Here is a 13,350-nt window from a genome sequence, read left to right as displayed (position 1 = left end):
AGTCCTTGCAGATTTTGATACTGAAGATTCTGGAATCTTTTATAGGGTTTTGTATTTGCTCACAGCCTTCAGAATTATTATTATTTGTTTTTTTTTTTTGCATGGTGATTATTAAGGGAAAGCATCCTAGCTCTACTCTGTACCCATCAGGGAGTTTTTGTGAATACTGGATTTGTTTACAGAACTGGATCTGGAGGATTTATACTGAGTCTGTCCCAGCTTGTAGAGACCCCAATCTTCACTAACTGAAATGCTTGATGCTTCATATTATACTTGTGGTTGTTGTTTTTGTGTGTTTTGTTTTGTTTTCATTTTTGCTTTGGTCTTCACCGAGGAAGATTTGGGTGGGATACCGGTGCCAGAAATGGTATTCAAAGCTGAGTCGGAGAAACTTAATGAGTTCTCTGTAAACCTGGAGGATGTAATGGGGCAGTTCTACAAACTGAAGAGTAGCAAATCTCCTGGACCGGATGGTATTCATCCCAGAGTACTGACAGCTCAGCTTGTGGTACTATTGTTAGTAATATGTAATTTATCCTTAAAATCAAACGTGGTACCGGAAGATTGGAGGGTGGCCAATTTAACGCTGATTTTTAAAAAAGGTTCCAGAGGAGATCCGGGAAATTATAGACCAGTGAGTCTGGCGTCGGTACCAGCTAAAATGGTAGAGACTATTAAGAACAAAATTACAGAGCATATTCAAAAACATGGATTAATGAGACAAAGTCAACATGGATTTAGTGAAGGGAAATCTCGCCTCACCAATCTACTACATTTCTTTGGATAAAGGTGAGCCGGTTGATACTGTGTATCTGGATTTTCAGAAGGTGTGTCATGGGATAGGAGGTAATGTTCTATTGTGGATTAAAAACTGGTTAAAAGAGAAAACAGAGAGTAGGGTTAAATGGTCAGTATTCTTAATGGAGAAGGGTAGTTAGTGGGGTTCACCAGGGGTCTGTGCTGGGACTGCTGCTTTTTAACATATTTATAAATGACCTAGAGATGGGAGTAACTAATGAGGTAATTAAATTTGCTGACAACACAGTTATTCAAAGTCGTTAAATCGCGGGAAGATTGTGAAAAATTACAAGAGAACTTTATGAGACTGGGCTTCTAAATTGCAGATGACGTTTAATGTGAGCAAGTGCAAAGTGATGCATGTGGGAAAGAGGAACCCGAATTATACTACGTCATGCAAGGTTCCACGTTAGTTCGATAAGGCCTGCATTTGAAAAATTAGAAATTCTAGATCTTAATGGAAGGGGGCTCAAATCTTTTTAGAGAAAGCTCAATAGTTTATAGACCAAAACAATACTGTCCAGCAGTCAGCACAGGATGCACAAAAGTGTAAAGGAGCAGAGGAGGAGCAGCTCAGACTTGAAGTCTCATCCTGGGATGTTCACTATTGAGATGTTTGAGAACTCCTGGTTTAGAAGAACTAGATGTAAAAAGACACCAGCTCTGAATTAGAAAAGCTTCTGAACAAAAGTCAATTCTACCACAGGCACAAGAAACAGATCTGTGAAATATGCTCATATGGGTCAGTCAGGACAATATAAATTATCCTGGCATATACACCTCAGAATGGAACATGAGGCCTCTCACTACCATGTTTAAAGAGAGATAGGGTGGTACCAGTGTGGCAGGGACTAACTATAAATCAGATCACAAAAGAGGACAGGGGTGACAGAGATTATAGAGGATCTAGGAGACTACGATTCAAATCCTACTATTTCCCACTGACACATGTGATGTTAGCCACTATTGCCTGCTGCCTTTGCAGCAAGGAATGAAGATATGTGGAAACACCACATTGAAGGTTTAAATGACTAGGAAAGTTTCAGATTAAATATATCCTTTGCTCATCTTTGTCACAGTTGTGGTCATGACCCCTCTCAGACTTACCTTATTTCTGGGGGTCAGCTTCTGAGCTGGCTTTTGTCTGTCCTTCCTGAGTTAGCTCTGTCTCTGTATGTTGGCTGCACCCAGCATGGTTCTAATTGCTTCACTATACTGCACCTGTGTGTGTTGCCTGAGTTAGCTCTGCCTCTGTGTGCTGGCTGCTTCCAGCGTGGCTCTAATTATTTCAATATACTGCACCTGGGTGTCTTGCCTGAGTTAGCTCTGCTTCTGTGTGCTGGCTGCTTCCAGCGTGGCTCTAATTACTCTACTATACTGCACCTGTGTGTGAGCCTCTCTGTGCTTCAGTATGCTTTCTGCCTGAGTCCTGTAGCTGTGGCATCATCAGTCAGGCCCTTGATAAGGAAGTGGTGTTCTTCCATTCAGGGCCTTTGCAAACACCAAAGGTCCAGGTCAGTGTTGGTGCAGTGTGCACATCTGCCTTGTCTTGATTCATAGGTATTGTTCCTAGTTTGTATTCCTTGTTTGTTTGGAATCCTATTCTGTTGGCTCCCTTTCCCTCCTGTCTGAGAACCTTGAACCCTTTGTGCAGTTAGCACTTCTACCTTGCTTTTTGTCTAGGTGCCTGTGGGCACTTCTAAATCCTGGCTGCGGTTTCCTTTCCCTCGAGTCTGAGAACCTTGAACCCTTTTGTGCAGTTAGCACTTCTACCTTGCTTTTTGTCTGGGTGCCTGTGGGCATTGCTGTATCCTGGTTCCCTGTTTCCTTGGGCTTCTGCCCCACCCTGGTTAGCCAAGCTTGTCTTAAAGTCCTTCTCCCTGTATAGTATCTGTATTTCCTCTGTTGGGGCTGGTTGGCTTCAGCTTCAGTACCCCTCCTGCTTGTGTCTGCCCTACTTGCTTTCAGTTTCCGTCCAGTCTGGTCTGTTTGGTAATCCGGTATCCTGATTCCTATCCTGAACCCTGTTGTAGTCTGGCTTGTTTAGTGTCCCTCCTAGTGTGAGTTCTCGGGTGTTCCTGCCTGCTAGTTCCAGCACCAGTTTTCCTCCAAGCCCTGCCGGCTGCCTGCACCCGTGGGCTCAACCCCCCGGGGAATGGCGGCTAAGTGTAGGTGAAGCCTAGGTCCAGTCCCGTGTGTTTCAGTCCAGTGCGTTCCAGTCCGGTGCGTTCTGGCTCGCTTGTTCGCGTCTGCAGTCCTTGCTTTGGCCGGTGTGCTAGCCCAGTGTTGGTTGGTGAGTTTTGCCTGCTGCTGCCGCTCCCCGTCAGCAGCCCAAGGGCTCACAATTGCTCCAGAGTCTGCGCCTGCGTGCTACAAACCTGAGAACCTGACAATCTTCTATTAACCTCCTTCTACTGAGAACATTCCATCTACAACTACTAAAACAATTTATATCTGGGTTTAAATTCTCGGGGACTTGATTCCATTATCCACTGGAATGCACTACAAAAAGAATCCAACCTACATTATTGGGTAAAATGGCATATCATAGTTCAAACATCAATATCGTTCTCGAGGAAAGTAAATTGTTTGCAGGTCATGATATCATTTATTGGGCCAACTTAAGGATTATTTTAAATTGTACACCGCCTGGATCTATCCGTTAGTTAAGGCAGTACCCATGTTTTATCATTCCCACCTTAGTAATTCCCTTATCTCTTGTCTGTCCTAATTAGATTGTCAACTCTGTGAGCAGGGGCTCGCTCTTTATGTCTAGTGTACAGCACTATGTACGTCTAGTAGCACTATAGAAATTAGTAGTAATATATTAAGTTTGCCTAAATAAATGAAAGATATATTTATGTACATGGGCTTGTAATTAGTGTACATAAATCCCTTCTTTACATAAAATAGTGTATTTCTTGCTTTTTTCCTTCTTGACAATGTTTTATATTTTCAGAGATTAGATAATAATATGCTTTAGAGACTGTAATTTCTGGAGTATTGTTTCCATTACTTTTAAATATAATCTGCAATTATTTCTGGTATTTGCGGACTTGAAGACTGAGCCTTCTAATTTAATTTCAAAAGAAACACAGCAAACCATGAGTTAACTGCAATACATAACACAAAAAACACTATCACACGTTTGTTGTCAACATGTAATGCCCTGGTTTATTTTGTGATAGTTCAGTCACAATTTTGTTTTTCCAGGTGGGATTAAAAACCTTAAGGATAACGTATGCCACTGGACTGGGCATTCAGACTTCGGTACTGACAAAGCACTAGTAGTAGTCTGTTAAGTACCAATCTCTTCACAGAAGAGAGGTCAAATATTTCCAAAGGAAGGCACCCGATAGTTGTGGCTCTGGCCTTGCAGCCTTCTGGAGAATCTTAAAAGGAAAAAAGCTGGCTGTTCTAAGAAACTGGAATGATGATACACGTACAGCAATTACTGCATTTTTCTCCCTTATATCCTTTAAGAACAAGTAAAGAATGAAGTATTTTCAACAGTTATACAATCAAAAATACAGGTTTTATAAGTGTTTATAAAAGGGCAAGACAACATAAAATAACTCCAGTTGAATGGACTCCATTTGCATACTTGATTTAACACTTTTTGGTGTAGAACAGGGACTAGAGGAAGTGAAGTTTATAAAGCAGCAACATAACCATAGCGCTTGAAGTACCAAAAACAATTCACAAAACTTAGTGGGTAAACAGGGGATAGGAGGATTCAAGATACTTCATTTTTACCTTGTTACTTGTGATATTAGAACGGGAAGTTCCCCATTTAAATATTACATTCCTCAATAACTGATGCCTTTTCTTTTCTAGAATTCTGTATGTGTCACCATTTTTTCACATGATACACAAAAAACTCAGGGACCCAGAGGGGAACCAAGTTATGTTATACCATTTACAAAATACCAAGGAATCCACAGCTACCTAACACATTTACTAGAGCACAGGAACCAATGAAGGTACAGTGTACAAAAAACTGTAAACACGGCACAATAAATAGATAAAACAGCAGGTTCCGCACCATGCACATGATGTGATGACATTTTTCATCTTTATACAATCTCACACTCTTACTCTGTTGCAATTTGTTTCCCTTCCCCCTCCCCCAGTGCAAAGCATCACAAATGAACAGTTCTGTATTCAAGTAACATATATACAAGGGTATTACAAATATGCAGTACTGTACAGATAATTGCTGTATTCATAATATACAGATGTTGATTCTTTCCTATTAATAGTATGAAAAGAGTAAAATCAAAGCATGAGAGATGTGCATTGCTGTTAAGTCCTCACAGCTGCTGTGGAAACGCATGTCCTGCATTCCATCATCCCTTGCATTCATAATGCTACTGATGCATAGCACCTAAACTAATTTCCCAAGGCTGCAGTTCTATTCCTGTGGAAACTACGTCACCTCCATTGCTACTGTGTTGTCCGCTATACTGTTCAATGCTGGCTTTTCTGTTTCGTGGTTTTCCCTGCAACAGGAAAAAAAAAAAGGTTTACGATTAATGAATTTTCAAAGCTTCTGCTCACTGCATGTTAAACTTCACAGTATTTAAAATCTTACTTGAATAGGTTAACAAAATGTACTTACAGAAAAATGAGGAGTAAACACATCAGGATGACATGTTTAGATTAATCCCCCATTTTATTTTATAATTTATTTATAAAGCCAAGAAAGCTCAGTGATCTAACACCATAGTGAGTAAGGCGAAGGTAATTACCTGTAGCAGGTGTTCGCCGAGGAGAGCAGGCTTTATATTCTCATAAGTGGGTGACGCCGACCTGTGTCGCCCGGTCCGGAATTTACAAACATCTAATGAGAGCTTTGTGGAGCATGAGACACACTCCACAGCACATGTGCTAGTGCCTTCCCGCCCACCACGCGAATGCTGTCTCCTAAGTTTTATACTACAGCAAAAATGAAGTAAAAATAAAAGGAGACATTGTGGGAGAGATTGTGAGAATGTAGCGCCTGCTGTCCTCTGACAACACTTGCTATAGTAAATACCTTTGATTTCTCTGATGACAAGCAGGCTTATCAATTCTCACAATTGGGGAATTCCTAGCATCCACGCTCACCAAAAACAACAAACATTGGTCAACTGAGCCTCACAATGGTGAGGGCAAAACAGAGATTATCCTGAAACTATTTACAATCTGAAGAGTACAGCCTGGAACAGAATATAACGGGCATAGGAGGGTGGACTTGGATTCTAGACCCCAAACAGATTCTGCAACAATGTCTTCCCAAACCGACTGTAGCGTCAGGTATCTTGCTGAAGGCAGTAATGTGATGTGAATGTGTGGACTAAAGACCACGTCACAGCCCTGCAAATTTATTCAATTGAGGCTGACCTCAATTGGGCGACCGACGCAGCTATGGCTCTGACATTATGAGCCGTGACATAACCCTCTAGGGCCAGTACCATGCATCGAGGGCGACCGACGATGCTTCTTGGCCTTTGTCCAAAGTATGTCACCAAGGCTCCTTGGTACCAATGAGGATGACGTCGAATTCACACGTTACCTTGGCGTGAAGTTCGACAATGGACAGTCCGGGGGGCCTTGCACAGCAAGAGGCAGGTGAAGGACCCATTCAATGCTTCACTGCTCCCAGCGTCTAAGGGTCTAGCAGCAGCCATGCTTACCGATGCCCCCTTTGCAAAGCGTGGCTCCAAAAATCCTCTCTTGTTGAACCTCTCTGGAAATCTGGGTTCTCTTCTTCATGTGAAGATAGAGAACACAGTTAGTGGGGCTATGGTCTGGACAAAGACACTGCAGACACCAAGAATGGGTGTCTTTCTCAGAGATTATCCGATTGCTCTGGATACAGTGCTTGAAGCCACTGCTTTCTGGACACAGAAGGAAAAGTTTCCTCGGCTAAATTAAATGAAGCGATGGTGCCTGAAAAAGATGACAAGGCACTGCAAAAAAGGAAAGGAAAGTTCCCGGCCGAAATAAAGGCCTTAAAACGGCCTGATGACGATAAAAAATAAAAGGAAACTTAAAACCAGGCAAAACTACTAAGAATTTAAGGGAAAATTAAAGGACAGAGGTTCCACAACAGGAACACAAAGGATGAAAAAATGACCGAAAAATAGCCAAAAGGCAGAAAAATGCTCTCTAGGACTGAGCAATGGATATCCTATCCTAGATAGGATTTTAGATAGTGCTGGGGAGGAGCTGGCTGTCTTGGTACATGTGAATACCAATGACATAGGAAAATGTGGGAGAGAGGTTCTGGAAGCCAAATTCATACTCTTATGTAGAAAGCTCAAATCCAGAAGTGCTACCCCATTCAATGCGCAGGGCCGAAGAGACAGGCAGAGCTCTGAAGTCTCAATGCGCGGATGAGACGAATGTGCAGGGAAGACGGTTTTAGATTTGTTAGGAACTGGGCAACATTCTGGGGAAGGAGGAGCCTATTCCGAAAGGATGGGTTCCCCCTTAACCAGGGTCGGATCAGGCTGCTGGCATTGGCATTTAAAAAGGAGATAGAGCAACTTTTTAACTACACACAGGGGGAAGGCAGACAGTCGCTCAGGAGCGTATGATTCGGAATAACGTATCTTTCAAAGATACCACCAAAACAGGGAAGATAGGGTATCCTGATAGTGAGGTTGCAAAAGAGACCATAGTAGATCAGGTATCCTTAAATAAAAATCAGACAAAAGATTGCAAATTAATACTGTCAAGTACTGAGCATGATGATGTAAATAGGAACAACAAACATAGTTTGAGATGTCTACACGCGAGTGCCAGAAGCCTAAGAAATAAGATGGGAGAGTTAGAATATATTGCACTAAATGAACAATTTGATAATAGGCATCTCTGAGACCTGGTGGAAGGAGGATAACCAGTGAGACACTATAATACCGGGGTACAAATTATATCATAGTAATAGGGTGGATCGACTTGGTAGCACTGCATGTTAAGGAGGGCCTTGAATCAAATAGACTGAAAATTCTGCAGGAAACAAAACGCATCTTGGAATCCCTATGGATTGAAATTCCATGTATAGTGGGGAAAAGAATAGTAATAGGAGTGTACTACCGTCCGCCTGGCCAGTATGAACAGACAGATGTAGAAATGTTAAAGGAAATTAGGGACACTAACAAACTAGGCAACACAATAATAATGGGTCATTTCAATTACCCCGATATTGACTGGGTAAATGTAACATCAGGGCATGCTAGGGAGGTAAAATTCCTTGATGAAATCAAGGACTGCTTTATGGAGCAGCTGGTAGAGGAGCTGACAAGAGAAGGAAAAATTCTAGACCTAGTCCTTAATGTTTGAGTGCATGATCTGGTGCGGGAGGTATTGGTGCTGGGGCTGCTTAATAACAGTGATCATAATATGATCAGATTTGATATTAGCTTTGAAGTATACACAGGAAGCGAATGATACATACCTGTAGCAGGTGTTCTCCGAGGACAGCAGGCTGATTGTTCTCACGACTTGGTTGACGTCCACGGCAGCCCCCAGCAACCGGAAGAAAACTTCACGGGCGGTCCCGCACGCAGGGCACGCCCACCGTGCATGCGCGGCCGTCTTCCCACCTGTGCGCGACCATTCCCGCTCAGTTGAATGACAAGCAAAGGAATGAGTAAAACACAACTCCAAAGGGGATGAGGGAGGGTAGGTGAGAACAATCAGCCTGCTGTCCTCGGAGAACACCTGCTACAGGTATGTATCATTCGCTTTCTCCAAGGACAAGCAGGCTGCTTGTTCTCACGACTGGGGTATCCCTAGCTCTCAGGCTCACTCAAAACAAGAACCCAGGTCAATTGAACCACGCAACAGTGAGGGCATAACAGAAATTGACCTACGAAGAACAACTAACTGAGAGTGCAGCCTGAACAGAATAAATCGGGTCCTGGAGGGTGGAGTTGGATTCTAACCCCAAACAGATTCTGCAGCACCGACTGCCCAAACCGACTGTCGCGTCGGGTATCCTGCTGGAGGCAGTAATGCGATGTGAATGTGTGGACCGAAGACCACGTCGCAGCCTTGCAAATCTCTTCAATAGTGGCTGACTTCAAGTGGGCCACTGACGCTGCCATGGCTCTAACATTATGAGCCGTGACATGACCCTCAAGAGTCAGCCCAGCCTGGGCGTAAGTGAAGGAAATGCAATCTGCTAGCCAATTGGAGATGGTGCGTTTCCCGACAGCGACCCCCTTCCTATTGGGGTCAAAAGAAATAAACAATTGGGCGGACTGTCTGTGGGGCTGTGTCCGCTCCAGATAGAAGGCCAACGCTCGCTTGCAGTCCAATGTGTGCAACTGACGTTCAGCAGGGCGGGTATGCGGTCTGGGAAAGAATGTTGGCAAGACAATTGACTGGTTAAGATGGAACTCCGACACCACCTTTGGCAAGAACTTAGGGTGAGTGCGGACTACTACTCTGTTATGATGAAATTTAGTATAAGGAGCATGAGCTACCAGAGCTTGAAGCTCAGTGACTCTACGAGCTGAAATAACTGCCACCAAGAAAATGACCTTCTAGGTCAAGTACTTCAGATGGCAAGAATTCAGTGGCTCAAAAGGAGGCTTCATCAGCTGGGTGAGGACAACGTTGAGATCCCATGACACTGCAGGAGGCTTGACAGGGGGCCTTGACAAAAGCAAGCCTCTCATGAATCGAACGACTAAAGGCTCTCCAGAGATGGCTTTACCCTCTACACGATAATGGTAAGCACTAATCGCACTAATGTGATTCCTTACTGAGTTGGTCTTGAGACCAGACTCTGATAAGTGCAGAAGGTATTCAAGCAGGTTCTGTGCAGGACAAGAACGAGGTTCTAGGGCCTTGCTCTCACACCAAACGACAAACCTTCTCCACTTGAAAAAGTAACTCTTTTTAGTGGAATCCTTTCTAGAGGCAAGCAAGACACGGGAGACACCCTCAGACAGACCCAACGAAGCAAAACCTACACCCTCAACATCCAGGCCGTGAGAGCCAGAGACTGAAGGTTGAGGTGCAGAAGCGCTCCGTCGTTCTGCGAAATGAGAGTCGGAAAACACTCCAATCTCCACGGTTCTTCGGAGGACAACTCCAGAAGTAGAGGGAACCGGATCTGACGGGGCCAAAAAGGTGCTATCAGAATCATGTTGCCGTGGTGTTGCTTGAGCTTCAGCAAGGTCTTCCCCACCAAAGGTATGGGAGGATAAGCATACAGGAGGCCGGTCCCCCAATGGAGGAGAAAGGCATCCGACGCCAGTCTGCCGTGTGCCTGTAGTCTGGAACAGAACAGAGGCAGCTTGTGGTTGGGTCTGAGAGGCGAAAAGGTACACCGAGGGGGTGCCCCACTCTCGGAAGATCTTGCGTTCCACTCTGGAATGGAGCGACCACTCATGCGGTTGCATGACTCTGCTCAGCCTGTCGGCCAGACTGTTGTTTACGCCTGCCAGGTATATGGCTTAGAGAAGCATGCCAAACTGGCAAGCCCAACGCCACATCCGGACGGCTTCCTGACACAGGGGGCGAGATCCGGTGCCCCCCTGCTTGTTGATGTAATACATTACAACCTGATTGTCTGTCCGAATTTGGATGATTTGGTAGGACAGCCGATCCCTGAAGGCCTTCAGTGCGTTCCAGACCGCTCGGAGCTCCAGGAGGTTGATATGAGCTCCCCACCCCAGGCGAGATGCATCCGTCGTCAGCACCTTCGTGGGCTGCGGAATTTGGAATGGACGTCCCAGGGTCAAATTGGTCCGAATCGTCCACCAGTGAAGCAAATTGTGGCAACTGATGGACAGGCGGATGACATCTTCTAGATTCCCGGTGGCTTGGCACCACTGAGAAGCTAGGGTCCATTGAGCAGATCTCATGTGAAGGCGAGCCATGGGAGTCACATGAACCGTAGAGGCCATATGGCCCAGGAGTCTCAACATCTGCCGAGCTGTGACCTGCTGAGACGCTCTGGTCTGGGAAGCGAGAGACAGGAGATTCTGCGCCCTCGCTTTGGGAAGAAAGGCCTGAGCCATCTGAGAATTCAGCAGAGCTCCTATGAATTCCAGAGATTGGACTGGCTGGAGATGGGACTTCGGGTAATTTATCACAAACCCCAGCAGCTCCAGAAGGTGAATAGTGCACTGCATGGACCGAAGAGCTCCTGCCTCTGAGGTGCTCTTGACCAGCCAATCGTCGAGATACGGGAACACGTGCACCCCCAGCTTGCGTACATACGCCGCAACCACCACGAGACACTTCGTAAACACCCGTGGTGCAGAGGCGAGCCCAAACGGCAGAACACAATACTGAAAGTGCCGTGTCCCCAGACGGAATCGGAGATACTGTCTGTGAGCTGGCAGTATCGGGATGTGAGTGTAAGCGTCCTTTAAATCCAGGGAACATAGCCAATCGTCTTTCTGAATCATGGGTAGAAGGGTGCTCAAGGAAAGCATCCTGAACTTTTCTCGGACCCGATATTTGTTCAGGCCTCTCAGGTCTAGGATGGGGTGCATCCCCCGTTTTCTTTTCCACAAGGAAGTACCTGGAATAGAATCCCTGCCCTTCCTGCCCAGGTGGCACGGGCTCGACCACATTGGCGCTGAGAAGGGCGGAGAGTTCCTCTGCAAGTACCTGCCTGTGATGGGAGCTGAAGGATTGGGCTCCAGGTGGGCAATTTGGAGGAGTGGAGGCCAAATTCAGAGTGTATCCGCACCGCACTATTTGGAGAACCCACTGGTCGGAGGTTATCAGACCTTTGGTGAAAAACTTTCAACCTCCCCCCGACCGGCAGGTCGTCCGGTACGGACACTTTGATGGCGGCTATGTTCCCATGGATCCAGTCAAAAGCCCGTCCCCGTGGGCGACCGATGACCGTGCTTCTTTGCTTTCTTTCGATGCCCGTCATCGGCGCTCGGCGGAAGAGCTGAGGAGGAGGAGGTGGAGCCCCCCCCCCCCGGCCTCGAGGTATCGGATCCGTCAGGGTTCGGTCCCGATGGCCCTGGGCAGAGGGAGTGGCCGGGGCAGACTGCCCGCGTGGCCACTCACCGCCGCCGTCACCGGCAGGCCGGCGGGCCAAAGGTATCTGTACACCTGGGGTCGGTGCCAGAGTCGACGCCGACTTCGTCAACATCGGTACCGGTACCGAAGACCCAGCCGTCGACACCGATACCATAGAGGTTGACGTCGAAGGGCCGGCGCAAGTTCCAAAAAGACGGTCCCGCAGAACTTGCCTCGCCACCTGTGTCCGCTTCCTTAAGCCAAGACACAAGGTGCACGTCTTGGAATTATGCTCCGGGCCGAGGCACTGGAGACACCAAGCGTGAGTATCGGTCTGCGAGATCTGCCGGCCGCACCGACCACACTTTTTGAATCCGCTCAGGACCTTCGAGGACATCGACGGAAAAATTGCGTCGGCGAAGTCAAAATCATCGATGGTGGCGGTGAAAAGCACACCCGAAAAAGAAGAAACGACCGCACGCCCTCGTGGCTAAAAACGACGAGGAAAACTCTTCTTTTTTTTTTTTGGAAAAAAATAACACGCGAACGCGTACTTTGAAAAGAGAAAAACCGCGGCTAGGCCACAATCCAGTTTCCGGGGCTAAGAGAGAGACGGGAACACGTCTCTCTCCAGCGCGGAATAGAAAAACACTGAGCGGGAAGACGGCCACGCATGCGCGGTGGGCGTGCCCTGCGTGCGGGACCACCTGCGAAGTTTTCTTCCGGTTGCTGGGGGCTGCCGTGGACATCAACCCAGTCGTGAGAACAAGCCAGCCTGCTTGTCCTCGGAGAATATCCAATACGTTAGCGTTTAACTTTCAAAAAGGAGACTATGATAAAATGAGAACGGTGAACAAAAAAAAAAAAAAAAATTTAAAGAAGCGGCTGCAAGGGTCAAAAATTTACATCAGGCCTGGATGCTGTTCAAAAATACCAACCTGGAAGCCCAGGCCAAATATATTCCGCGTATTAAAAAATGTGGAAGGGATTGATGATACATGTTAAGAGATAATGGGTTGTATATTGCAGTAGCAGAGAGCTAAATATGTTCAAGTAAGTATGTTATTAATAATAATTGTTGGAACTTTGATAAACCAGTAGGAGCGGTAGTTGTAGGGAAGGGAAGGGAAGAGTAAAATACTGATGATGCAGTTATTACTGTGATCTGACAGAGGTAGTTTTGTTTGTAACTCAGTATATTCAGTCTGTTGACTATTTAGTTGTATCATCATAATAAGGTTGGGGGGGGCAGGGGTAGGAGGGGGAAGAAAATGTTAAAAAAAAGTTTTAGAAACTTGTTTAGTAAGGTGCTGATTTATACAGCATAATTCATTTATGAATTTTGTTTACTGAAATGTACTATATGATTAATATGCTGAAATATTAATAAAATCGTTTAAACATAAAAAAGGAGGAAGGAAGACCAAACCACATCCAACATGGTTAAAAAGTGAGGTGAAGGAAACTATTAGAAATTTTGTTAAAATCCTTCAGAAAATGGAAGAAGGGCTGAAAATAGTAAGGAACAGCATAAAGAATGTCAAGTCAAATGCAAATTGCTGATGA

General features: G+C 45.6%; 1 protein-coding gene across 3 annotated transcripts in view; it reads right to left on the bottom strand.

The window, feature by feature from the left end:
• Nucleotides 1-3,957: 3,957 nt before the first annotated feature.
• The window catches only part of EPC1 (enhancer of polycomb homolog 1), a 396,583-nt gene continuing 387,190 nt past the window's right edge, over nt 3,958-13,350 (bottom strand). For all 3 annotated transcript variants that reach the window (XM_030199118.1, XM_030199129.1, XM_030199110.1), the window contains one exon: nt 3,958-5,300. In XM_030199118.1, coding sequence (XP_030054978.1) covers nt 5,228-5,300 — 73 coding nt within the window. In that variant the 3' untranslated portion in view covers nt 3,958-5,227. The remainder of the gene's footprint in view (nt 5,301-13,350) is intronic.

This window comes from Microcaecilia unicolor, chromosome 1 (assembly GCF_901765095.1).
Source record: "Microcaecilia unicolor chromosome 1, aMicUni1.1, whole genome shotgun sequence".
Classification (NCBI taxonomy): domain Eukaryota; kingdom Metazoa; phylum Chordata; class Amphibia; order Gymnophiona; family Siphonopidae; genus Microcaecilia; species Microcaecilia unicolor.
This window is presented reverse-complemented; position numbering and strand designations above follow the sequence as displayed.